This window comes from Poecilia mexicana, unplaced genomic scaffold (genome assembly GCF_051168715.1).
Source record: "Poecilia mexicana isolate PSO_F unplaced genomic scaffold, ASM5116871v1 scaffold_17, whole genome shotgun sequence".
NCBI classification, from domain to species: Eukaryota; Metazoa; Chordata; class Actinopteri; order Cyprinodontiformes; family Poeciliidae; genus Poecilia; species Poecilia mexicana.
Genome location: NW_028263386.1, coordinates 25,962,167 through 25,989,007, shown reverse-complemented (window position 1 = coordinate 25,989,007; position 26,841 = coordinate 25,962,167). Strand labels below are relative to the sequence as shown.

The window sequence follows — 26,841 nt, the reverse complement described above, 5'->3', positions numbered from 1 at the left end:
TTAAGGGCAATGAAGAAATGAAGGACAACAAGGAAGCAAAGAGAAGCAGGTAAGTGGAAGGGAAATGAGACGATGGTGGACAGAAAAGAAGAAAAGAAAGGAATGAACAAAAACAAGGAAGGAAAGAGAGATAAAGTCAAGTGGGTAATGAAAGCAAACAAAGAAAGGAAGAAAAGGGACGAAGACAAAGACAGAAGTAACAATGAGGAGATGAGGTAGGACAGAGGGATGGAAAGAGGAGGAATGGAGAATGAAGGACAAAAAGGAAGGTTCCAAGAAATTAAAGATGAGGGGGAGAATAGAGAAAAGAGGGGAAAGTAGTAAGACGAGGAAAAATGAGAGAAAGAAAGAACAGCAGCATATGGAAGATATTTTGGGAACACTTTGGTTTTCTTGACGTCATCAAATAAAAGTGCTGAAAGAAACCGACCAATCCAGCCAACAACATCCATGTAGGTGTTTCACAAAGGCTTTATTGTCCGTTCTCAAGTGGTGACTTAAAGCAATTACTCTCATCTAGCACAACACCAACGAAGAAGAAAAAGAAGACAGTCATTAGATGACTGGTAGAGGTGCTGATGGCGTGAAAAACAGAAGTAGGAACTGACTTAGATAACCGAATCACTTACCTGCAGCCGTCGGCTCAAAGAGCTTCGGCTCTCTCAGGTTTTATTATGTATGTACATTCTGACCACAAACACGCTAAATCAGACGGTCGTCAGAGTCTCTGCGCTCTAACTTAGCTCTATGTCGCTTCAGTTGTTTTCCCCGATCCAAACAGTTCTGAGCGGAAAGCAACAATCTCCTTGATAAAGACGCCCAAAAACAAGGAAACCCGAAACATCTCGATCAGGTTTTTGTTGCTAGGTAACTTGTTTTTAACTGTCTCCACAGTTTGTAGAATTTAATATCAAACGTAGTTTGGTTTTGCTAAACTACCTGGAAACTTAAGGGAGAAAAAAAGCAACAAAACAAAAAACAAAAACTGGGTCTGAAACAGAAAAACCCATTAAAAAGACTTTTCTTATGTTCAGAGGGAAAAACTCCAGAAGCTTTGGGAGTTTTCGGCGAAATCCGTTGGCTGTTCCGTCCGCCTCGGGGTTCATGGTGGAGGATGGCTTGGCTGCTGGGAAAACACGAGGACCGAGCCGAGTTGGAATTAACTTGAGGGAATTTCAGAGAGAAACACTGATCTGGGCTCAGAACCGGAGGTGAGATTTGTGTTTCACCATGTATCTGAAGAAAGAGAGACGAGAAGACAAAAACAGGTAAGATATAGTTTAGAGAAATCAGGTCAGGGAAATCAAAGATGGAAGGAGTAAACACCTGTCGAGGGTTTCCCAAAAGCGCAAGAATACGGGTCGGTCTAGGTGGCGTTTGTGGCGGCTTAGCTCCAGGACGGTCACGTCCCATTTCTGCACGTTCGGGTCCGTCTTCGCCTCGTCGTATTTCAAATGGAAGGCCCGAACTGCAGGGGAGAGAGGGAAACGCGCGGTGAGAATGTTGCGTTTCACCCACCGCGTCCTCGCAAGCCAGAAAGGCCCTCCACTCACTTTTGGCAAAAATGTCGACGGGAGATCCGTCGGGCAGCAGCCACGGCCAGCCCTTGAACTGCCAGGCAGGACCCTGCACGAACACGGCCACCACCCGGTCCCTGCAGGAACACAAAGCGGCCAAACTGAGACGGGAGGAAGTTTCCCCAAAAGGTGTTGCAGATGCACACGGCGCACTGTGGACTAGACTGATCAACTGAAGGTCCACTGCTTTTCGCTTTTGTCACGTTGGAGAAAAAGGAAACTCGTGGGGTAAACCCATGGTTTCATCATCCACCTCGACACAGTAGAAGTGAAACTACATGGTTTAGCTCAGCAGAGTTTAAAAGTTCCAAAAACAATTGACAATTGTCTATTAATCTTTTAACAGCGTCTTGACCAGCGCTGCATTGAGAAGTATCTCGCATAAAGAGCTCAGCTGATGCGCAGTTGAGAGAACATGATGCAAAGTGGTAAATACTGAAAATACTGTTGTGTTAAACAACAACAAAAAAGCAGAACCGTGCTGAGACTGTTCAACAACTGGACTGTGATTTACTTCCAAAGCCTGAAACAGAGCTGATGCAGAGCTCTCTTCACAGTGACTGAATGAAAAGCAGCAGCTCACCAGTCCTGTGGTGCCAGTTTCAGTGGCTGGTCGATGACGCGGTAGGGAACGGTGACGCTCAGCGTGGCGCCGCCCGGCTGGATCTGGTCTTTGCGCCTCTGAAGCAGAACCTCGTTGTCCCGCTGGATGCCCTGCTTCTTCTTGTCATCTGATGTAATGAACCTGGAAACAGGGAGTTGAAGGATTCAGGCTCTCCGTTTGAGGATAAATCTAGTTGATGCTAGTTGTCCATCCGGCTAGGAGTACTAATCCTTTGGTGCCTAGAGTTCAGCTCATACACGGTATCGGTTCACTACTGGTTTCCATGGTCACCACAGTGCTGAGACTGCCCTCGTCAAAGTGTTCAGTGACATCCACATAAATAGACTGTGGAAGAACCACGGTGATGCAGCATTAGACTGCTGACATTGACATATTACTGAAGTAACTGGAGAGTTGGGTTCAGTATTCAGTTGGGTCGGATCGTATCCAAAGATCTGTGATTTTTTTGGATAGACTTTAAAACACTGTTAGTTTATAAAGGTAACACTTTATTTGAAGCGGTGTGCATAAGACTGACATGAAACAGTCACAAACATGACATAACATCTGTCATGAACATGAAGGAGTCTTTATGAATGTTTATTACAGTTGTCATGACGTGTCATCCAGTAAATAATGACACTTAATGCAAAGTTGCTCTAAAAGTTGCATTAAATTATCATAATTTACAAAATCATGCAAATTTGGCATTTTTAATGGACTTTTAGAGCAACTTTGTATTAAAAGTGTCATTTACTGGATGACACCTCATGACGACTGTAATAAACATTCATAAAGACTTCTTTATGTTTATGACAGATGTTATGTCATGTTCATGACAGTGTCATGTGAGTCTTATGCACACCTCTTCAAATAAAGTGTTACCTTTATAAATCACTGAACAGCTCAGCACCACAGTCCATTAAAGATCTGTTGATATATCAACCTTCCAAACCTCTCAGGTCTCCTGGAGAAGCAGCATTCAGCTTCTATGCAACACAAATCTGGAACAAACTTCCAGAAAACTGCACAACAGCTGAAACACTGAGCTCCTTTAAATCAAGTCTGAAAATCCACCTGTTTATAGAGATTCCTTTGATTAATAATAACTGGGAATATTAATTCATACATTTGATGTTTATTTGCTTGATGATGACATCTGACAAAATATACTGTTTATTGCTCATTTCATAATAACTGTATTGAGTTTTTAGAGTGTAAATCACTTGAAACTGAAATGTTGCTATGCAAATAAACTTGACTTGAATATTGGTAATACTTGGTTTGCAGCAAAACGACAAAATAAAACAAACATCAGTTAACATTGACTCAAGTATATTTACTGGACAGATATAAAAGAAGAATCCACTAACATTGACTAAAATCGGTGTGAAAGCTGAGATATTGTGTATCCCTACTTTTAGCTGAATGTTATTCCGTGAGAATCTTACATCCACCCAGGTTTATGTTCTAGATTTCGGCCATCTTTAATCCTTAAAGATTAAAGGTAGTTCTGGGAGGAGCTTTTTATTGTTTACAAAGAAACACAATTAATCGGAACATAATTTGGAAAATTAATCATTAATAAACACATGCCGGGGTACGTCGGAGGAAAATAAAGGGTACCGTTATATGTCAGCCACTTTATCTAAACTAGAAATATAAAGGTAAAAAAAAAAAACATTGCATCCACAACAAACTGTTCTCACTTCAAATCCTGGAGAAGATCTTTAGCATTGAGCATCGTGATGAGGGAGGTGGTGGCAGCAGGGATGATGATGATGGGGGTTCGGGATCCTGCAGACAAAGTGTCAAAAACGAACAGAAGGTCAGCGAACGCATCACGTTAGTTGGTATTTACATAAAGGGCAGCAGATGTGTACCTTTCTTCTGATTTGGTGGAGGTCTGGCTTGTGAAACTAAAAAAAAAACAAAACAAAAAAAAAGATGAGAAAAAGAGTTTTCAGAAAAAATATAAATCAAAACATGTTGAACATTTAGCATCATCTTGGGTCACGTGACTCTTGACAACACAAAGTCCCTCCAATTGTAATTTTATCCAGACAGAACACATTTCTATTTACAGAGACTGAAGCCAAGTTCCCTTTAGGTGAAACCCAAACTGAGGTCACTGAGATAAGAACAATCTTATCTCAAAAACAGCTCTTTCCTGAACTGACTGTTAATGCAAGCAGCAAATATGTAGAATTTTCCTGTCTTTATCAGCTATAAGCAGCCAGCATTTTAAGAACCACACCATGTTTAATGCGCTTTTACAGGAGTGCAGGTCATTTTATAATAATTGGAAAAAGTAGACTGGAATGTTTATATGTAAAGATTTTAAGTGGATACGGACCTGGACGGGGAACTGGCTGCAGCGCCGGGGTCTGGGCCTTCCGGGCTGACGCTCCTTCCTTCAAACAGAAAATAAAAACTCCATGGTTACACACAGCTGAACAACGTATGGTTTGTGTCTGAGATATGAAAAGGTAAACATGATAAACAGAAACGTTTTTGCTAGGGAAATAAAAAAAAAAAAAAAAAAAAAAAAAAAAGAGTAAAGAAGTTAAAGAGCTCAGTTTAGTGCGAGGGGGAATGGACTGTCAGGATCACTGATGGTTCAGAAATGAGCATGAACTGCTCAAGTTTCAATAAGTTACTCATTTCTTTTAATTAATAAAGTTTTTAGACGGGGAAAGAAAAGTCTAGATTTCCCACAGCTCAACCAGTTTTAAGTTGAGACTTTGACTAGACCTCTTCAAACCCCCACTTTTTTTAGGGGATTTGTTTTGCCTGCAAAGTTCAACTAAGTAATCTGAATCAGTTTTGCAGGTTTTATTTACAGGTTTATTTACCAGACTTTCAACACATTCAGCTTTGAGTGGATTGTTAAATTTGGGCTGTTTTTCACAAATGGAGGGTTTTTAGGCGATGACAAGATTATTTATACATGACCATGTCTGGCGCTAAACATGAATTATTTTTGGGGTTCGGTGGGTTTGCATTGTTTTGTGGGTGGAAACTGTTGGTCCAATCTGGCAACCCTGACAGCAGGTGTCTGTGTGTGTGAACATAGTTCATCTATAACTTAACACAAGGGGAAATTATACAACTTTACACAAGGCATGCTGGGTGGATAAGATTTTCCCTTAAAAGCAGTTGAAAACTCTTTTCCAACATTTTCAAATGTCAAGTATTAAATAATGCAGTTGGCTTGTAGTGGTCTTTGTTTTCAGTAATCAGACAGGAAATGAGAGAGAGAAGAGGAAGAGGAGACGTGCAGCGAGTGTCTCAAGGTTGGGAGTCGTCTGCCTCGGCGCTCGGAGTGCAGATGTTTACAGGGATCCAGTACGCTGCAGGATGCCAAAAAATAAACGCAACGCCCCCACCCAACCACTCAGAAGAGTTCAGCCACACACACAAGAAGAAGAAGAAAAAAAAACAACAACTCTGAGTGCTTGTGAGCCATAATAAAGCACACAGATTTTCAAACATTAAAAGTTTCAAATGTGAATAATTAAGTCAATGAGTTGTTTTTAACGACTGATGTGACGGCATGTCTTTGGGTGCGTGTTCTCGTTTTGTAACGAGCTCAATGTTAAAGTTCATGTCTTAAATGGTAATTATTAATCCTACTTCCAATAAAAAAACAGAAAGAGTGAATGTTCTCACGTGGTTTGTAGTGACAGGGTTTTGGTTTGTGTGAAAACAACCTGCCTGAAAAAGCAACAAGTTAAACTCAACTGATTCAGACCAAAGCAAACATTCAGTCTGTTTCAGTTTTCTTTTTTTATTGGATCCACTACACACACATCAGGTAAGCCTCATTTTTGAAGATTATTTTTATTAGTCATCAATTCCAGTACTCTCGATTAACTCAGAGTGTTAATGAACGTCAAGCTGCACGTGATGGAGCTCTGTTCTGATTTTCGTCATTGAAGATAGGAATCAGTCTTCAAAAATTCAAGACAACGGTGGTTCGACTTCAGCCTTCTGTGTTGTGGCCATTTCCCCCCCCCCCCAGTTAAATCTCTATTTATTGGTTGCAGTATTTGCCACATTCATTTATCAAGCCATTTACTCAGTTTTTATTTTATTGCCATCTTTGGCAGGATAAATCCTTCATAAGAACGAATGAACTTCTAAAAACTGGCTAATTTACAGCAGACATAATTATTCTGGAAAGACATTAAGTAGAGACAGATGAGGGAGAAAGAGAGACGACGGAGTGCAGATGGTTTAATGACCTCCGTCTTTGCTGAGTTAACAAAGCTGTTTTTTTAAAACAAAGTTACAAAGTAGAGAGATATAACTGAGAAGGACAAGAACAGGAAGAGGAGGAGAGTCGGGAACCAAAAGAGAAAAGAGCCACAGAAGCAGAGTGATGATAAATATGGAAAAAGGAGGAACAGTAATTAATGTCTTCAACTAAAGCAAGAATTCAAAAATACTTTCAAATTTAAAAATTTAACTGATCCCAAAGGGAAATTATATAAATGAAATTTGGCAAGATCTATAGTTAATCCCAAAAGGAGTAGAATTTTTTTTCCTGAATAGTTTTCCACACTTACAAATATGCTTTTCCTTTGAAGTTGCAGTATGAAACTTTTATAAAAAATATTTTTTTTTGCATACATGTTGAATCTGTTGCTATTCCATGACGGTAAGGTAATTTTATTTATATAGCACATTTTCAGCAACAAGGCAATTCAAAGTGCTTAGTATGGTATAAGACAGATAATCTGTAGAAAAAAGAAATTGAGCTCCTCCACCTTCCATCAGTGCTAGCTAGGAACAACCAATCAGAGCCGGGGGGGGGTTGTCTAAGCACTGTCAATCACCCTTTGTATGACACTGCTAATATGACAATAAGGAAGGCAGAAAGAGACAACAAATTAGAGCTGCATGTTAGACAATACAAGGCCTGCAGTAAAGCTCAACACCCTCCTCCTTTCCCCAATTTTAAAAAGTGAATTTCAGATTCTGCTGTGGCCAAACTACTCACTTACCTAGTAATGGTGCATGCAGTGCAGGCGTGAAAACGCCCTAAGCAATCCTAAGTTATATGTTTTTTTTAAATCAACATTTTAATCTAGCAAGCGTCCTGTGGTTTAACTTTGAACTACAGCCTGTTCTGTGAATTCTACAGCAATCACCCATGTGCTTCAAATAAATGATTCAGGACATGTTTCATTAGGACAAATCTCGAACAGACTGAATATTTCATAGCGTCTGTTTAGATTCTCCTCCAGCACAGCAGTTACAAAAGTTCAAATGATGCTGATCTCAGAGGAGCAGCACTCCTGTCCGACTAATCCCGATGTTGTGAACCACTGGGAAGGCCGGGCAGCGGCGCTTCGGAGCTGACCGTAAGAGGATAACATCGGCACAATCTCAGCACTTTCACGGTAACGTAAACGGATTAGCACGAATTTGTTATGCCAAGCAGATGTTGATGGCTAGTTGATAGGTGGTGCTGCTGATGGTGCTCCATCAGCAGCACCACGGAATAAAACTCCCTGTTAAGATTAAAATCACGCACAGCAGCAAGGCAATGACAAAAAATCTCTAAAGGGAGGAGAGAATGTGAGGAAAAACATGCAACATGTTTCGATGTTTAATTTTAGAATGATGGTAGGACTTGATGTGCATGTGGGACACAGTCATAAAATAATGTGTTATTTTATTGCACTCTGTCTGTCTGGGGTCTTCAAGCACATAAAAGGCATTGACTTAAATGAATCAGGACTTTCCCAGAGCATTTTTCACACAGTCTAGTTAGGATTTGACATTTTTAAGGTCAAGACTCTAGATTTCATTCAATACGTATTTGGGGAAAGACCAGACACTGTAACCGGTAATGTGCTGTATGATGTGACTTGTAACATACCTGGAAGAAGTATTTTGATCAACTACCTGGAATTTAAATGGTAATGCATTTGAATCAGAATATATTACCTTGTGTGAACTAGATTGACTTAAATGAATTGTGGTGGAGTTGAATCTTATTATGACAACCTATATTACAATGACTAGATGGATAGATAACTAGCTACATTTTGGAGAAGTCATACTTGATGCTGATTGGCTGTATCCCCCATAGCGGAAATAAGGAGGACTAGATGGTAGCTTATGTCGCAGTGCTAATGCATATTAAGTAATATTTGGTGTTTGAACTATTAAAATAGGCAGCTATGACCATTTTTAGAGGGTATTAAGTATTAATAGATTTTAGCTCTTTGCAGTTGACTTTGATGTAAGAGTCCAGAATACTGGGGGTCCACTGTAAAATCATGTTTTTCCATTATTCCCTTATTTCTTTAAATTATTTTGCTCGATCACATTGTCCATTCCAAACTACTAATTGCTGATTATATCGTAAGGCATTAAGAAATATAGAAATTCTGTGTTAAATTCTGCACTTCTTACACTTTTTGTCTCCTCATTCTTGATAGGAAAACATTAGCCGCTTGTTTGCCAACATGGTAATATTAAAAACACAAAAGTTTTCAGAGAATGCAAACAAGTAGGGTCGCAACTATGTACCTTGAGGTGTATGCAAACACACTACAAACGTAAGATCATTGTTGTGTGTGTGTGTGTGTGTGTGTGTGTGTGTGTGTGTGTGTGTGTGTGTGTGTGTGTGTGTGTGTGTGTGTGTGTGTGTGTGGGCGAGTGACGGGAGAGGAGATGGAGTGGAATGGCACCTAATCAGTGTCTCTGTTCCTTATCAAATCATTTACACACACAAACAGCTGCTTAAAGAAAGAAAATGCAGACAAGAAATCATCCTTCTGCCAATGTTTGTCGCCCCGTCTTATGCGGCGCCCACCTTTTGCGCCACTGCAAACAAGTGTGGTGGAAACAGCATTTTAGTAATGTGTTTGGAATTGCCATCCAGTGATAAATTAGCACAAGTAGCTGAATAATGACTGTAAGAGGTTTGAGCTGTCCTCAGCCCATCGTTGCCAAAGTGAGAAAATGAAACCAGAAGCGCCCCCCCCCCCCCACCTTTAAATCCGTTTAGGAAATCTAATGTGTTCAAAGTGTCGACAGAATTCTCTCCTCTTCCTTCACAGCATGCCAAATTCAGATCATACTTTATTCTTCTTTCTGGGGAGTGGGTGTGAATACAAATAGGTCAGTAGCCCAGCCCCCCAGCCTCCCGCCTCCCCTCTTTAACAGAGCAGCCAGCAACAGCAGCAGAGACGCCGTGACGTGCTGGGAGAGCGTAATGCCACCAAGCCTGGAGCTGCCTCTCAGAACAAACGCACAACTGACAGCGCTGCCTCACGCTCCTCCTGGCCATCCTCTTCCTCCCCCGCTGTTTGCAGCCAGAAAACAGAGCGTGAGAGGCTGCCGAATGAGGGGAGGCAAGAGAGGAGCAGGAAAAAAGACAACAACAAGAGGACTGGAAAGAGATCGCAGGGAGAGAAGACAGCATGCATGAATCAAAGAGAAAGAGTGCGGAGGAGCATGAGAATGGAAAGAGGAAGAGCAGCTGAACAGAGACATGAAGCCCGTCCGAGCATTGCTGCTTTGATTTACACGACTTTATTACGGTGAAAAGGACCCGCGGCTGCAGCTAACAGTCACCTACAGCCTCCTCCTTCCTCTTCTTCCTCCGGCCACAGGCAGCTGCAGCGCGGCAGCGTCAGAAACCAGCCTCAGGGGGCTGGGGAGGGGGGACAATGCATCAAGACAGATGGAGAGATTGCAACACTCCAGCTCTTTACGCACGCTCAGCTGATGTGTGGGGGGAGAGAGCAGCGGCTACACGACAGGCTGAACGCGTCGTTTTCCCACTCCGAATAGCGCGATGGTGAAAAGCTATCGGTCCGAGCTGCAGCGAGAAAACAGGAGGGTTCATCGTGGGCTCTGGACGAAACGAGGGAGGATGTGAGCCGTCCGAGCCTGCGCCGCACGGCTGTCTTTCACCAACGGATAAGAAGGGAGGAAAGACCAACGGGGTGAGATTTGCAAACCTTGCAGTGGCCCACTAGAGAATTACCTGCTTTTAACGGAGCCTACAGGATGTGAAGGGTGTGTCGACTTGAGAGGGAAACATTTCTGTTTCTCTGTTTTGATTCCGGCAGACGAGATAAAACTCTTCAGTTCTCACAACCCCCTGTCCTGGTGAAACCTTTCAGTAGAGAACCGTTTACTTCTGTTAACATGAGTAAACATGAGAAGTCAAAGCTCACGCAGCTTCAGGTTGCTGCTGCTGGTGATGATACACATATAGAGAGTCAGTCTTTTGGGGAATTATCAAAGCGATCTACAGATAAGAAAGTCACCCTGTAGGTTTTAGCTCTGAGCAACACACTTCTCTCCATCAGACTAAGAGTAAAGTTCTGGTAAGCCAACAGGATTTTACTGGAAGTCTAATTTCTTTTACAAGTGATGGATTTGCTATCATCCGTATTAAATGTGCTAGAAAGAACCGTAAATTCATCTTTTATTTTTTTCTTCCTTTGGAAAAGTTCTTGGTTATGCAATGATCAGAGTTTGGGCCCAAATTCCAATTTTTCTTTCCAAACTAGGAGTGTTTGCAAAAGTACATCAGTTAACTTATGTCCACCGCTCTAGAGAACATGCAGAACAAAACAAAAACTACTGGAAAGGACACTTTTTTTTTTAAGTTAAATTTAAGTGCAAAAAAGGTGAAAATAGGAATAAAAGATGAAGGTAAACAATCACTTACTGATTATAATCACAAATGTGTCACAAGGGGGCCAGAGAACTGGAGGAGTTGAGTGATTTAACAATAATCATCACGTACTTCTGCATATCGGGTCGGTCTCTGTTACTCTGTGGTGTTTTCTTAAAGGAGAAACGATTTATTATTTCCTTAGCATTTCCAGGTCAGTGTTTGGGCCACATCAAGATAGTAAACCTTTTGATAGATCTGAATCTAATCTGGACTTTTGTAACATACTCTTAGAAACTATGCCTTAGCCAGTGAACATACTTTTATTAAAAAAATGTAAACAATATGACAACTGTCTTTCTACATTTACTGTAGAATTGTAGTTTCTCAAACTAGAAGCAGGTGGCTGGTAGCTTTACCTAAACAAAAGTATCATTTTGTCAAATGATAAAAGTCACATTTCCCTTTAAGTTGTCCACTGACACCTTCCATACCCGGCTAGATGTAAACAGCTTGTGTGCATCACTGACAACACCAAGTACTTCTCCATATTGATGTGTGAAATTCAGTTGATACTCAGAATTTGCTGCTAAGTCAAACTATTTAGAATTTAACTGGTTCAGTCACTTTAATGAATACATGCCATTTGTATAGATTTTTTACTTTTTGTTTTTCTTTTATGAGCTTTGAAGTGATATTTTTTGAATTTTTTTTTTTTTTTTAGTTTTATTTTTCCTTTTTCCCCCAGTATCTGGTGTATCTGGTGAAGGGATATTCCAGCCATTACATTTCAGATTACACTTGTTTTTAATATTTTACTTCTGCAATATTCCTGCACGGTTAGACTCATTTGTTCTTCAAGCTGGCCAACAGTAACTTCTGTTACATCAACAACAGCAACAACAGTATATAATTCACAGCATTCAAAGTTACATCTGTGAACATTCATCAATAATTTAATTTGATTAATTTGTTATGAACTGATTATTAAAAAATTGTGAACTAGGCAGTAATCGGCTAATTGTGAACTCACAGGCTTAGAAAAAATAAAACAGCTGTTGAAACAATACGACACTCAGAGCAGTGTGGAATTAAGATTAAAAAAATATTTGGAAAAATTGTTCTACCCAAAACTCCTTAAGTGACATAGATCAAGAACTGGATTCCTTAACATCTTTAATCATCTCCACTAGGAAAGTGTTTCTGAACACTTGGCTACTGTACAAATCCAATCGTCTCTCCATCAGTGAAGAGTGAGAGGAGTTCACGAGCTGATCAACAACTTTGGTGCCTGAACAGAACACTGAGCCGAGCTGGGATGAGTAAGAACCGTTAAGGGTGACTCATGGAGCGATGACTACGCGCTCCTCTGGGCTGCGCTAAAATTAGTGCTCCAACTATTCACCAAAACAAATACAATATTTATTTCAACGCGTGGATAAAACCTCAGTAAAAGCAGAGAGCGGCCCCGATATCACAAAACAAATGTGACCACTGCAGCATAAAGGAAATGCGTCCAACAATTAAAGCTTTGATGATATTCTGATGATAACTGTAACCCCCGTTAGAAAAGCCTCCAAAGAACCGCTTACCACAAGTCACACATTCTTCATTTGCATCAGCATTTTACCAAAAACCTAGATATTCTTTGTTTTCAAGCTTTGCTGGCTTCGGGGTTGATGTTAGGATCTGAGCAGTAGATAGACCCGTGGAGCAGCAGACGGTGGCTCTCGACTGGAACAATGTGGCTTACATATTTAGTCCAGCTAAAATAGACCGACGTGTTTAAAACAGCGGCTCACTCAACAATTCCAGTTCATCTGGGATCCACGCTTTACCCACAAACAGCTTCTTAGATTTCTGTGTACTGTATGACAAGATGAACTGAATCTGTTCTCCAAAACCATGTTGCTTCATAATTCCTTACAAGCAAATTAATACTTCATATCTTACTTAAAACACAAGTAGCCTTTAACATTTACTCCCATTGTAGCATTGGTGTTTGCTGGGGATAACAGGTTTAATAATTGTTCAGAGACCAATGTGAACATGAATGATTGAGGTCTAATAATATAGGGGAGCTAAGAACTTACCTTTTAAATATGATTTTATCCTTTTGAGTTGATGATTGTCAGCTCTGGCATTTGATTTGACTGGATAGTTTCAAACATAGGAAGTTTCAAAGCAGTCTTATCCAACTACTAGAAGTAGTTGAAAAAGTAGAAAGCCCCAGTTTAGGCTAAACCTTAAATTTAGACTTTTGCATAGTAAAAGTTGCTGTAAGTAAATAATAAAAATAGCTACAAGTAAACTATTACAGTTCACTTTTAAGATAACTTATTTTCAGTGGTTAACAAGAGAGCTGACAGTTTCTAAATGCGTTCCAACGAGGCCGTTTCCTGTTGTACATCAAGGGCTTTGTGGTTTTGTCAAACAGTAATAAAGTAGTAAGGCAAGGGAAGAAGCAAAGAATGAAGAAATGTGCAAGTTTAAGACCTAACTTAGAGGTAATTTAGGAGTTTTTCTGGGAAACACAACCTAAAATTTAGAAGATGAATAAAAGATGTTTGACTTTCGTACTTTCTAACAGATGCAACTAATTAGGAGGGCAATCCTAATTAGTTGCACCAGGAAAGAAATTCTAGACTTAACTGGTTCGTCATCATCAGTTTTTCTATCAATGTTTTTTAAGAGCATCTTCAACAGTTGCATTTGAAAAGGTTGATGGAAATTCAAAATAACTTTGCAAAAAGGTTTTTACGTTCACTTGAGATGGTTTTTGGCTTTTCTAAAAGAGTCAACATGCTTAAGAGGAGGCGGAAACACATCTGCTGAATAAGTTCTGACAAAGCGAACATTTACCTCATATTTACATAAGTAGCTGCTTTTAATGTTGGCGTGCGTTAGCGTTGCATTTCTTTCTCCATGTCCATGGACAGCATGTAACATGACCAATACATGACAGAATAATAAGGCATTACTGAAAAGCTCTCTCCATTTTTCTGAGATGTGTGGTCCATGCTAGTTTGCAACCTCTACTTCCTGATTATTACGACCATGAGTAATGTTGACATCACATTTTGTGTAACCGAGTTGATTGGCTTCAAACCAATAGATGGAAACATGCCTGGTTCACTTTATTTTGGCAACATTTTAAAAGTTTCTGATGACAATTGGATGCTGAATAACGAGGGAACCAAAATTGCAACATTTTCAGTTGCTGCGGTTCACGTTCACTCTGCACAGTGCCAAACAAATCAAACCCCTTGAGAAACCTGTTCCACACCAAAGCCTGTGGGGGTGTTGCACCCAGAACCACTGAAGTATAAGACATGAAAACATCTGAAGAACACATTGAGTGCAACTTCTTTCTTCACAAAATGTAAACAAAATTGGAGTAGCATAAGTTCATTTTTTCCCTTTTGCTATCTTTAAATATACTATATACTTATGAGTAGAGTTTTTTTGTAGTAGCAGTACAAAATATGATTTTGTTTGTATATTTTCTAGAGTTATGACATTGCAGTTACCCCAAGAATTCTTATAAATGGTCTGAAATGTGATGGTCTCATTTTTGAATCCAAAATAATCCAGTGCTTCTATACTTTGAAATATTTCTAAGTATCAACACAACTGTTACTTCTCTTTCTGTACCTATTCATACAATCATTCTCTTATTTCTTAGGTTATCTCTTGGTGTGGCCACATATGTAAGTTAATACTGCAGAGTGAACAACCTGACACAAACTCTTCACTTCTGTGATCAGAACAATGCAGTGGAAACGGCGCCACTGTTGTACGCACACAGCCAAGCTTCTCTATCTCCTCTCTCTGCTGGGATTCTTCGTGTTTCTGGTCCACCAAGTGTGGCTCCCCAAGCTCTCCGGGATCCCGTGGTGGAGGGGCTACCCTGTGGTGTACGGAGGCATAGTGCTTCAAACCGCTAGGAGCAAATGGAACGGCAGCACTGCGCACTCAGCGTGGAGGTTCGTGATCGTTCCCCAGGGAACGTTGACGACCAATGCCAACATCAGCGTTTCTTTTCATCGTGGCGACGCCGGCTTTGAGGGTAATTTGACAGGCAACAGCAGCCAGAGCCAAATGGGAGCTCTTAATGCTACTCTGACCCACGGACCTTTCCCTTATATCATCAACGAGCCGGATAAATGCCAACAGAGCAAACTTGCCCCGTTTCTCATCCTGCTAATTGCCACCGAAGCTCGTCAGGTGGAAGCGAGGAACGCCATCCGGCAGACTTGGGGGAATGAGAGCGTTTTCCCCTCCTTGGGATTTATCCGACTGTTTCTGCTGGGGAAGAAAGATGGGGAGTTGGGACTCCTGCAGCAGAAGATGCTGGAGGCAGAAAGTCGGAGGCATCACGACATCATCCAGCAGGACTTCCTGGATTCCTATAAAAACCTGACGATAAAGACTCTGATGGGAATGAACTGGGTGGCGACGCACTGTCCGACAGCGAGCTACGTGATGAAAACCGACAGCGACATGTTCGTCAACACGGAGTACCTCGTCTACAAGCTGCTGCGGCCAGATCTGAAGCCCAGGAAGAGCTACTTCACAGGCAACAACATGAGAGGCTTCGCACCCAACCGGAACAAAAATAGCAAGTGGTACATGCCCCCCGAGCTCTACCCGGGTGAAAGGTACCCCACCTTCTGCTCCGGGACGGGGTACGTCTTCTCTGGGGACCTGGCCGAGAAAATCTACCGGATGTCACTGAGCGTCCGCCTCCTGCACCTGGAGGATGTGTATGTGGGGATCTGCCTGGCCGAGCTGCAGATCGAGCCCACGCCTCCGCCCAACGGCTTCCTGTTCAACCACTGGCGGGTGTCGTACTCCAGCTGCAAGTACAGCCACCTGATAACGTCGCACGGTTTCCATCCCAACGAGCTGCTCAAGTACTGGCATCACCTTCAGAGCAACAAGCACAACGCCTGCATCGGCACGCTGAAGGAGAGGACGAGCAGGGCCCACTCCAGACTCCGGGACAAGCAGGCGCATTTACTGAAACAGTAGCTGTTACCATTGACCGTTACCCTTATTGTGTGAACAAAGTTATTCATGTGTGATTTTAATTGTGTTTATGTTGATGGAAACTTCACAATTGAAAAATGGTTTGTTTCTTTTTGACCTAGGCGGAATATTGACAGACTTTTGCGAATATTTGTAATGGAAGCGCAGCTACTGATGGGTCCATTTAAAACCTCCTGCTCAATACTCAAATGATTCCCATCTGTGAACAAACCTTACTTGCTATGATATAAAACAAACATAGTGTGTAAAACCTGATAAAATCCTGTGAAACTGTTGCCATTTTTCAACTAATACTGTTTCTACTGGGCTGATTCCCAGCAGAACGTCCATGTACACGGTGCTGTGTCATGAAAAATAAAGGGTGAAATGAACAAGCGTGCAGATGAAACGTCTCTGTAAAATGTTAACTCTGCTGTCGAGTTTGATAATCTGAAGCAAATAAACATTTCCAACACAACAACCAAAGCATCTCAAAAGCAACTTTAGGGGAAAAAAAGTGAGCAGGTAGTGCAGGGGTCCCCAAACTTTTTCCTGCGAGGGCCACATAAGTGTTCCCTTTTGTGGTCGGGGGCCGGTCTGTCGAGCGGGGGTGGGGGGTCTTTGAAACTGTCGAGCTGGGGGGGGGGGGCGCAGCAGGGTTACGGTCGACGACATATTCGCGTTTTTAGATAGATTTTTACCCAGAATGCAAATGGAAAAAACCGTGAGTGAAACGGTGACTGGGACTGACGAGTATATATTCCATTGAGGGAAACTAAGTTTCACATTTGCTCAAAAGCCCCCTGGTGGTTGAAGAAAAATCCACATATAAACCGGAAAATACAATATATGAAAAAAAAAACACTGAATGCTCTCTGGTATGAGGAGGTGGGCCGGATCCAGTATTGTTCAGGGGGCCGGACCAAATGAGGTGGCGGGCCGGATCCGGCCCGCGGGCTGTAGTTTGGGGACCCCTGAGGTAGTGGAAGGTGAGACTGAAACTAACCAATCACAGCTCAGCCATCTGGCTGTATTATCACCCAGTTCCAGAATAGTGAAAGATGTCACAGAAAATACAAAATGACAAGACCAGCAGGAATCATTATAGAGCTTTTGCTTAGCAACACATTGGAATGTTTTTTTGGTTCACTCCGACGCCAAAAACTGATGTTATTTCAACCAAACTGATTGAAGGGTGAGATGAACCAGTTAAAAGTAAAACCAACACATTAAACATAAATAATGAGGGAAAAATATGCACCAAATATTTTAGAAATTTGGCTCCGCACCCCCAATGAAAAAAATATGTATGGTTTACTATGACAAAAAGAAAAAAAAGAATACATATAAAATATAAATAAACATCTGCAGTTCATGTTGCTAAAACTGTATAAAAATATTCTGTTCGAGTCCTAAGTGGAATAATTTGACATTTTAAAGGGTTGACTTCATTAGATGGTAGTAATAAATCCAGCTGTAACTCAGTTTAATCTCTTCTTGGAGCAATGCCATGAATAAATCAGATACCTGTTGGTTAAATATTAGGCTGGTGGTATAAGGGCTTCTGTTGGCAGCACTAATGAATGGCAATAACAGGGTTTATACAGGTGTTGAACCCTCATACATATAGTGGAGCTGTTTGTTGCTATGGTAACGAGTCTGCGGGTAGCTAGCTGACACAGAAAGTGAGGGGTGGGGATTGGGTGGTTCTTTGATGGGTTTTCTGAGTTATTTTCCCTTTGCTATGGCACTGCTCTAAATTAAGAAGGTTTGATTTAGTTAACAGAACCGTTCTACCACGGCTACGGATGGCGAGGAAAAGAATCGTCTTTATGCCTTCGCGAAATTTCCGGATGTAAACAATAACATAACATGAAATGTGTCTAAACGTTATCAGCTAATGATGGATGATAAACTTGTACGTAAAAGTTCTACCACTTTTCCTACAAATGCAGTGGAATTTTCACTTTTGAGTTTGTTCACACTGCAATCTGTTAGCAGTGCAGTTGTTGTAATTTAACTTACTTTAGCTGCTGCAGTGTTCAGAGCAGCTCAGCTCTGAGCGCTGGCTTTAGAGTCAGCAAGGTCAGCTGCCTGTCTGCAGCTCCCGTCGCACCGCTGGTAAAACTTTAGCTCATAGCTGAGCTTCAAGTTACATCGCTTCACGAAACGGGAATCTGCTCCACGGTGGAGCCTCAACCTGCGCAGGAATCCGCTGCTGATGAATGGTGGATGCTCCGGTCGGTCTGATTTGATCACCATCACGTCAATCCAGATCAAGTTTAGATTTTTTCCTGCATACTTTACAAAATGCTTTTCGCTCATTCCTCGTCTTTGAATCTCGGATCATTGAGCCAAAGTTGTGAAAACTTATATTTCCCCACGGAAAAGCGCAAAATAACTAGCTAGTCTCGACAGGTTAGGCGGTTCCAACACAACGCATGCGCACAGCAGCTTGGAGTCTATCAGTTACAGCTCAGGTCCTGCCAGTACAGCAGTTATAATTTTTCATACAGATTTTAGTAAAACGAACTTAAAACAATAAGTGAGCATCAATGGAGTATTAAAAATATTTTGAACCTTTTACTTCTTCTTACAAGCCTTAATTTGAGCTCATTTAATTTACTACCTTTTACTACTGCACGGAAACCCTGAATAAAGTTAAACATTTCACATTTCTTGTAACAATGTGCCAAGGCTCTCCGGCCTCAATCATCAGCCCTGTTTCAGCACTGGAACCCTTCAGGTGGAAAAACCTCTTCATGAGACTTTGTGACCGGATCCAGAAGCTGTTCTTACCGTCACTGACTTCAGGGTCATGCCGTGGTAGGTGCCCATGGTGTCGATTTTGAAACCCTCCGTTTCTACAAAGTAAGAAAGGGTAATGAGCTGCAGGTTATGAACACACAATGTAAGAAACTAACAAATACTGATTTATGGTTGTTTTCCTAAAGGAGGGTTTCAGTGTATTATAAGCCTGGCGGGCCTCCAGGCTGCACTGGTGCCCCCACCAGGCAAAGTTCATCATTTTTGTCCAGGTTAACTTAAAAAGTGAGCCATCATTATTAATTTTCTAAAATACAGAAAAGTAATTGTCGGGGATGCACAAATATGAAACTTTGGGTCAATGTTGATATCTGATATTAAGACTGCTGTTATGGCAGTTTTTACCAATATTTTACTTTATCAATTTTTTTTATTTAATTACCTGATTTTCAGACTAATCCACAGAATACTCGATTACTGAAATAATAATTTACAACAGCCCTAATATAGACCTTTTGCATACAAACAAGACACACAACATGGGATTATGACTCAATCTGTACCTGCCTTGGGAACCTTTATTAGCTGCTTTGACAATCATTATTAATGGTGTGATGGATATAAATAAGACTCCAGTAGATGGGGCAGAATTGGCCAAAATTGTTCTATTTTGTACTGCAAATGACATTTGGCTTTTCTAAAGAAATACTCTCCTCAGTCTAAAAAAAGACTGATTTTATAGAATTAGAACCATGAAGCAAAGTCACCTTCTTTTCCTTTGAATCGCTCCTGATCGTATCTGTTGTAGGCAGCCGGGACGGGCTGCTTGTTCCTCAAGGACGGGTCCTGCACCAACAGAAACCGCACTTTCACTTCCGCATGCAGCCGTTTTAATTTATTCGGACTGAATTCTCATGAAGTTTCAATGAACCTTTACAACGAGGGAGCTTCGTACTGCTCAACAGAAGAGATAAAAACATGTTTACCACTTGGGTAGTGTTCTGTGCTGGTCTCTGCTCTGGTGCTCGTCCTTCTTCTCTGGCTTTCACCGACTGAAGGATGGCAAAGATGTTCTTCGAGAAGTTCTGTAAAACACACACAATAATTAAACATGTAAATGAACATGTAATCATACAAAATGTTGAATATTCAAGAGCTATACATTGAAAAACACATCAGCAAGTAAAGAACTGAACATTTATTACTAGAGGTATACAAGTTCAGAGTGTAAATAAAAGGGCCAGTTTATAAACCCATGTTTCACTACGATATAAACCATTATTTTAAGAAACTGAAGTTTCAGTTTATTAAATATTTGTGGTTTTAGTGTGCTACATAAAACACTTCAATTATCAATGACTAGGGAAAGAAGATGAATTTTAATATGGGAGCTTGTAATCTATACTCTAAAGAGTGTTTAAAGAAAACGTTCCTTCTTCAAGAAATTCTGAGTTTTATTGTTTAAAAGAGCTAAAAATAACTTGGAAAAAGCCATTAAACCAAAGGTCAGATTTCTATCCAGGAGCCAACTGAGAAATTCAACTGAAAATAACCTGCATGTCTACAGATCCTAAAATAAGCTCTAGTTGATTTAAAACACTCTGCTTTAATAAACAGTTTATAAAAACTGTTGAACAGTTTTAACAAGGTTGTTTATTAAACTTCAAGATAAGCCTGTCAGTTAAAGCTGAGACTTCAGTTTTTGCCGCCATCTAGTGGCTAAAACTGAGTAGTTTTGGACTTTTTCCCTGATCTTGTGCAGTTCCTCTCAGCGTGGCTCTGTCAGCGTGGGCGGAATCGGCCATTTATCACTGCAGCATATGTGAAGCTGCTGTCAACTTCCCTGTGTGGATATTACATAATACTGATGCAGCAGAACAAACAGTTCTGCTACATCTCTTTGCTTTGAATGCTTATCGTTCAGTAGGTCTCTTTGACTCAAGAGTAATGTCTGTCACTTTTATTATTCTCCCGAGGAACTAGCAGATATAATGAGTTGAAACGGTGAGCCAATAGGAAGAGAAAGTTCATGTTTATCAGCTGAATCCTTTATAAGATCCAAGCTGGCGGTCATGTTGCATGTGAGTGCGGTTGGGATTTGTCGGGCGGGCCGTGTGAGGTCGTGGTTCTGACCTTCCCGGTGCTCTGGAGGATGGTGGTCCTGGTCCTCCAGACCCGCTCTCGGCTGACGATGTCCCTGGTGACGTCCACCTCTGCGTCCACGAAGCTCCTCTGCTTCAGCGTGATGTCATCGTCCAGGTCCGTTTTGATGGTTGAGCGTTTCTTGGCCATAATCTTGGCTTTGATGGCAGCGATTTTCTCCACAGACATGGCTTCGGACAGAGATCTGGGCGAAGAGTGGGGAGAAAAAAAACAAATAAAACGTCAGGTTTTCTGGAAGGCAGCATTCTAAATAATGTGACTTTTTTTAAGTTCATTATAATCTAATAAACGTTTTGACAGAGAAATCTTGGTTTTGTACCTGATCTGGTCCGTCTGCACGATGCCCTCTTTGTGGCCCTCCAGACGGGCGGCCAGGCGCTCCTTGTCCAGACGCACACGTTCTGCATCCTGAAGGTCAACAATAAGGATTTATATTTACTTTATTTCATTTGTCTAAATAGGAAAACATTTAAATAAGTATTTTATCAAAAAACCGGAGGTGTACAAACATCTGAATACCAGATCTCTTAAAATGCTACAGAAGACAATAACACAATAAATCATGCTTACTCTAAATTAAAAACATGACTTAATTTTCTTGCTGATGCACCTTATATTAAATTAATAAAGCTCTTTAGGTTCTTACTTTATGTTGTGAAGAAAATATTAATATTTTGTTGTTTGTATTTTGTTGCCTGTATGTAAACAAACATGATGATGTCATGAAAAATAAACAAACTATGGATGGACGAAGCCTCAAATACGGTACTTGAACAATTTAACACACTTAAGACATTAAATCTGAACCTTTGCCGTAAAAATAAATAAACCGCCTTTTCCAGATGAGAAATGTAGCTATACACAAGGTATTATTCACTTTTAAAAAGAAAATAAAACCTTAAAATGTTTACATCAGATACAGATAACACAAATTACTATTTTTAAAATTATTTTCAGGTATAGCAGAAAGATCCATTTTTATTTAAATAAAATCATAGCTGTAATTTGTCTTTCCACCCTGAATTGATAAAAAAATAAGAGAAATTAAAAAAAGGAAATCACTTAAAGCGTCTAGTAACATTTAATTAGCATCAATATAAATTCCTGTTTCAATGGGGTGTAATTATGATTGTAAGTAGTTACTTTTCAAAGCAGCAAACACAACAAACTATTAATAAATGTGCAGGAAACTGACATAAAAAAGAACAAAATAAGAAGAGTAGGAAGGCTGAGACAGGGAACTGGTACTAGCATTAATTTATCTGATTTCACATGGAAAAAAATAAAACGGAACACAGAGAAACAGATTAAAGTCGTGCCACATTTCAGCAGGACTAGGAATGTGTTCAACCACATGGAGTTTAGTTTCATTTAATTCAATGCTACAAAATAAAAAACGTTTTTCATTGCGTGTCACCACAGGTTTGGAAAACAGAGATGGAAACGTGAAATGAATTCGTTGAAATTTGAATGATTTTGTTCCAAGTTTGCTACCTGGATCTTGTGTGCAAGACATAGAAAGTGCAGGAAGCTTATTTTAATTTAAATGATTCCCATTATTATTGTGGGAAAAAACACAAGAAAAAAAATTTAGACTATGTGTTTTACTAGTTAGTGGTTCTAATTTAGTCAGTTTTTCTATTACATGAAATGTTTTAGTTTAGTGTCTTTGTTGCATCAAAGACTAATCCAAATACCTGTTTTAGAAATAAAGAAAAAAAACTGCCTCCTTATTAAAAATGATTATATTTTACTATTAAATGATTTGTTTTATCAAATTCTGAAGTAATATGCCTCCACCAGAGGTCAGGACCAATTAAAGCTGACAGAATTTATTTCACTACACAAAAAAGCTCTAAATGTATTTATTTATTTTTAATAACATTTGAACTTGTTAATCTGCAGGCAATTTGTTACTTTTCATAAACCCACATGGTTGAAACTCATCAGTTTGCCTCAGTTACCTCAATCCTTGGTTTCTTGGCTTCAGAAGAAACTTCATCAGCTGCTCTTTTAACTTGGAGAGGAAAAAGAGACAAGTTTTATCACCAGAAATTCAATGTACGGACAATTGGAAAAGCTCAAACTGAAGTTCAGACAAATTAATAGCAGAAATAATTACAGGCACCACCACATAATTTTTAATAATAATAAGAAGAAAAAAGCTGCTATAAGCATACCTTGTGTTGGCCTTTGAAGCCCTATTTCTATTGGTGCGCTTCTGTCGATGCTCGTCGATGTGGCTGTAGAGGAACAGAAGTGTGTTGTTCATTACAGCAGGTCAAGTTTTACCTCTACTGGACAATCAAAGAGTTCCTCATCAAACTGGTGACACAAGCAGGAACATTCGACAGATCACTGAGCTTTGTGGAGATGTGGAAAAATCTGCTTCTTGGCACTCAGTGTGTTTTAGAGACACCTAGAGGCCACAGACCGCTATGACGGCTCCTTAAGGCTGCTGAAGGGGTGCCGGTAAAAGTATTCACACTCTTGGATGTTTTAACCAACCAGTGTTTTACAGCTTATATTTGTTTAGATCTGATTTTCAGGCCATCTCACAGAAGAGATGACTGAAATAAAAACAAGTTTTGAAAAATATTTTTTGTCATTTGCAATTTTTATTTTCTAGGAAACAAAAACAATTGTAAAAAAAAAAAAAAAAAAAAAAAAGCGATTAAAATCAGAAGTCAAATCTCATTATGCCAAAATGAATCTGATTTTATTTTTGGGCCACATCTCCCAGCCCTATGCAGAACTACCCAAACTGCACAGGAAGATCAGATCCTGCCAGCTTGTTGACAATTAACCTGCACTGATTTTACCTTCTTTTATGTTACATGTTTATATTTGGGAAATCTACTTATTGTTAAGGCTGCAAAATATAAATATCCCAATATTTAATGATATCAGTTGCTGAATATAAGCTCATTTTCTTCTTTTCCTCTTTCATCTGTGCTTCCATCACCGTGTCCTTTAGCATTTGATCAATGTCATTTGCATCTACTGGTGTGAGACTCTGGCCAAATATTAAATTAGCATGAAAAATTCAACTTCCTAATGCTTGAAATGTATTAGCTAACAATTATTCATGTCTTTGCGATGTGACCATTGCGGTCAATATACATCAGTCTTTCTCAAACTAGTGGTCTGCAAGGTACTGCATGTAAATGACTATTTGCCGTGATGTGAGGTCAAAGTGTGATGCATACTGTTAGCTTACCAAAGGATTGTGTTTAAAAATAATAACAGATAAGTGGCTTAAGACCGGGTTACTGTAGGAAAGCTAGAGATACCAGAGGAAAGAAAACACGACTTATATGATCAAAGCAATTCATGTTTGCAGGAATGTTTTTCAATTTCTCTGGGTGAGTTGCAGAACTTTTATTTTTAGAATGCTGTTACAATACACAGCATGCTACCGGCACCCAGATCTAGGTCTGCCCGGCCTGTGGGCCTAACAGTAACGAGGCGGTGAGCAGCGGTGCACCCCACGCTCACTAACTGCATCTGAAATAAAATAAATTATGTCGAGCTGAAAGAAAACAAACTTTAGCATCCACACTTTCCGAATCCGTAAATAACTCCAACCACCTGCCAAAGCAAACTTGTTCATGGTTTTGCCAGTCACATTTACAAAACACACTCCTCATTATTGTTGTTTCCAAGGACAAAGAATACATTAATAGGTGCATTGAGAGCTTAATATTTCCATTTCAGGTTGCATGTTTTAAGACGTTGTGTTATTCTGGAGGCAATTCCAAGCTACGCAGTCCGTCAGTGTTTGTTAAGTAAAGCTCAACAACTGGAAACGTAGAGTGGACTTTCCAGCGACAGACTATGGAACATGAGTAAATTTGTTCTCCTTTGCATAGGACCTCCCAACTATACAAAAAACAACAACAGAAAACAAAACTGAACATCCCGGCTGAGGGTGGATGAAAGTGACTTATTACACATGCTACTTACAACTCTCGCCATTGAGGTAGGACAGCAATCCTTTTCGATCCGGTCGTCTGACCACAGGGATGTTCTCTGTCTATAATTAACATGCAGACATGTCAGGAACAGAGACGCTGTACACAGCTAGAGCGAAACTAACGAAAGATGCCAGAAGCTTTGGCTAAATGCTCCACTTACTGCAGCTCTCCGCACATACGAAGGATGCGGCAGATGCACATTGTTGAGCAAGAATAAAATGGAGTCCAAAGTATAGTACTCTTTGGGTTGGCCCTCCTTGCCAGTACTGAGGAAGAAAAAACATTGCCACTATTAGGAGCAAAGTTTATAAAATGAGCAATTAAGCCAATTATATGTTATCTACGCAGGTCTACAAGCATGAAGTTCTAGTTCTGCTTAACACCTAGCAACAGTTAGTGAATCCACATATATAGCTTTATGTTCAGAATATTTGCAAGATAAATTTTCCTTAGTAAACTACAAAATAGAATAATATGCAAATATTAAAATAAAAGACGAGCATGTCCTCGCGACTTTATGAAACAAGTCAGAGCTCGATGGCATCGCTAATTTAGCATCCCTTCACTGGGACAAGTTTGGTGTGTTCACTCCTAAAATAACAGGAATACAAAGGAAGTGCAAAACCCACGCATTTACTCCAAAAATGAATAGTTAAACTGGAATATAATTTCTGGTGCAAGTTACTGAAATATAATGCGAAAGCAACCAGCAACTTAAAGTTCTGAGCCCACAGAGGAGTTGTGTTAGCATTTTAGCACAAAGTAGCTAGCGAGCTTTACGTCGTTACGGAGAGGGAGTTACAGGCCTGGGAGAAAAGAGGTTTAAACGTGTTTAGCGTGGTGACATACCCCCAGATTATGTAGTTTGTCTTCACATTTTTCGGCCAGGAGAACTCTCCGAATATCACCTCATCCCCTTTAGCGACGATTTCCTTTTTCTGGATATTATACTGACGAAGAACGCTCAACACATCCGCCATCTTCACTCGCCTTCATGTAGTATGTTTACGAGGCCCCCCACATATCAACATCAAGCGGCCTCGCAAGTTGCCTGATCCAAAATATACATATTTTTTACGAGCCAGGTAGGCTTCCCACAAGCTACTAATGACGCAAAATCTAAATGCAGATGCATTTGGATATAAACTATGTTTTTCTAATTTAATTACAACCTGGAAGCGCATAGGTTTATCCGAGATATGCATCTAAACGCAAAATTTCCAACTTCCACTTTTCTGAATTGAGAATCAAGCTTCTTTGTTTCTCACTTTGTTCACATATATCTCACTCCACACATTAAAGTATCTTCACTCAAACCAAAGTTCTCATACACAGTGCTGTTTGTGACAAAGAAAGCACAGTGGGACATAGGCAATTCTCTCTGAGGTCATGATCACTCTGCAAGTGCTTGCAGTGTGAGGGAGTCCTGCCTCTGGATCATACAGTGATTCATCTGGTCGGGATGCTCTGGATGATCTAAATATATCTGGTTGGGCTGTTTTAATTTAAGTCATGCCTGTTCCATTCAAATATTACATGCTGATGTCATTATTTGTACCAGCACAGTCACTGATGAATCGCTTAGAGGACACTTTGTACCTTGAGGAATCCCAAGAGGATTTCAAATGGTAGATATGTTCCCTACCAATTGGTCTTAGTGTCTTAAAAGCATTGCTTCACTTGCTCTCATCCATTTCTTGTCTTTAGCTTATCCCAGATCAAGTCAGTGGGATTTGGGGGTTAATAGAGGATTACAAAGGGTATATGCCCTCCCATGTCTTTTGGGTCTGCTCCCTTGGAAATTGATATGACCAAAACCACCAAAATGAGGTGTCCAGGAGACATCCTGACCAGGTGCCAGAATCATCTCAACTGATTTATCTCTATGGATTGTAGAAGCACCTGCAGTGCAAGGCTTTCTCTGGGTGAGGAAGTTCCTCATCGTATTTCTAAGGAATTGAGTCACTGTACGCAGGAAGATCATTTTGTCCGCTTGTGCCAGGTGCCTCGTCCTTTTGGTTGTCTTTACCTCTGAAATAAACCATTTTCCAGTTCCAAATCATGGCCTAAGAT

At 40.3% G+C, this 26,841-nt stretch overlaps 2 protein-coding genes across 2 annotated transcripts; one reads left to right on the top strand and one right to left on the bottom strand.

The window, feature by feature from the left end:
- Window positions 1-453: 453 nt before the first annotated feature.
- cdc73 (cell division cycle 73, Paf1/RNA polymerase II complex component, homolog (S. cerevisiae)) lies at window positions 454-25,793 on the bottom strand. Its single transcript, XM_014988829.2, has 17 exons — window positions 25,618-25,793; window positions 24,929-25,034; window positions 24,758-24,827; window positions 22,972-23,034; window positions 22,756-22,808; window positions 21,111-21,199; window positions 20,762-20,975; window positions 19,615-19,713; window positions 19,396-19,474; window positions 18,662-18,726; window positions 4,538-4,595; window positions 4,065-4,100; window positions 3,891-3,978; window positions 2,161-2,322; window positions 1,554-1,654; window positions 1,327-1,468; window positions 454-1,236 (listed from the first exon to the last, which is right to left on the bottom strand). Exons 1-17 carry the CDS (start codon window positions 25,746-25,748, stop codon window positions 1,200-1,202), a joined length of 1,593 nt encoding a protein of 530 aa, XP_014844315.2. The 5' UTR covers window positions 25,749-25,793; the 3' UTR covers window positions 454-1,199.
- On the top strand, window positions 9,170-16,348 carry LOC106918812 (beta-1,3-galactosyltransferase 2). The gene is made up of 2 exons (XM_014988831.2): window positions 9,170-10,151; window positions 14,517-16,348. Exon 2 carries the CDS (start codon window positions 14,603-14,605, stop codon window positions 15,863-15,865), a length of 1,263 nt encoding a protein of 420 aa, XP_014844317.1. The 5' UTR covers window positions 9,170-10,151; window positions 14,517-14,602; the 3' UTR covers window positions 15,866-16,348.
- Window positions 25,794-26,841: the final 1,048 nt, after the last annotated feature.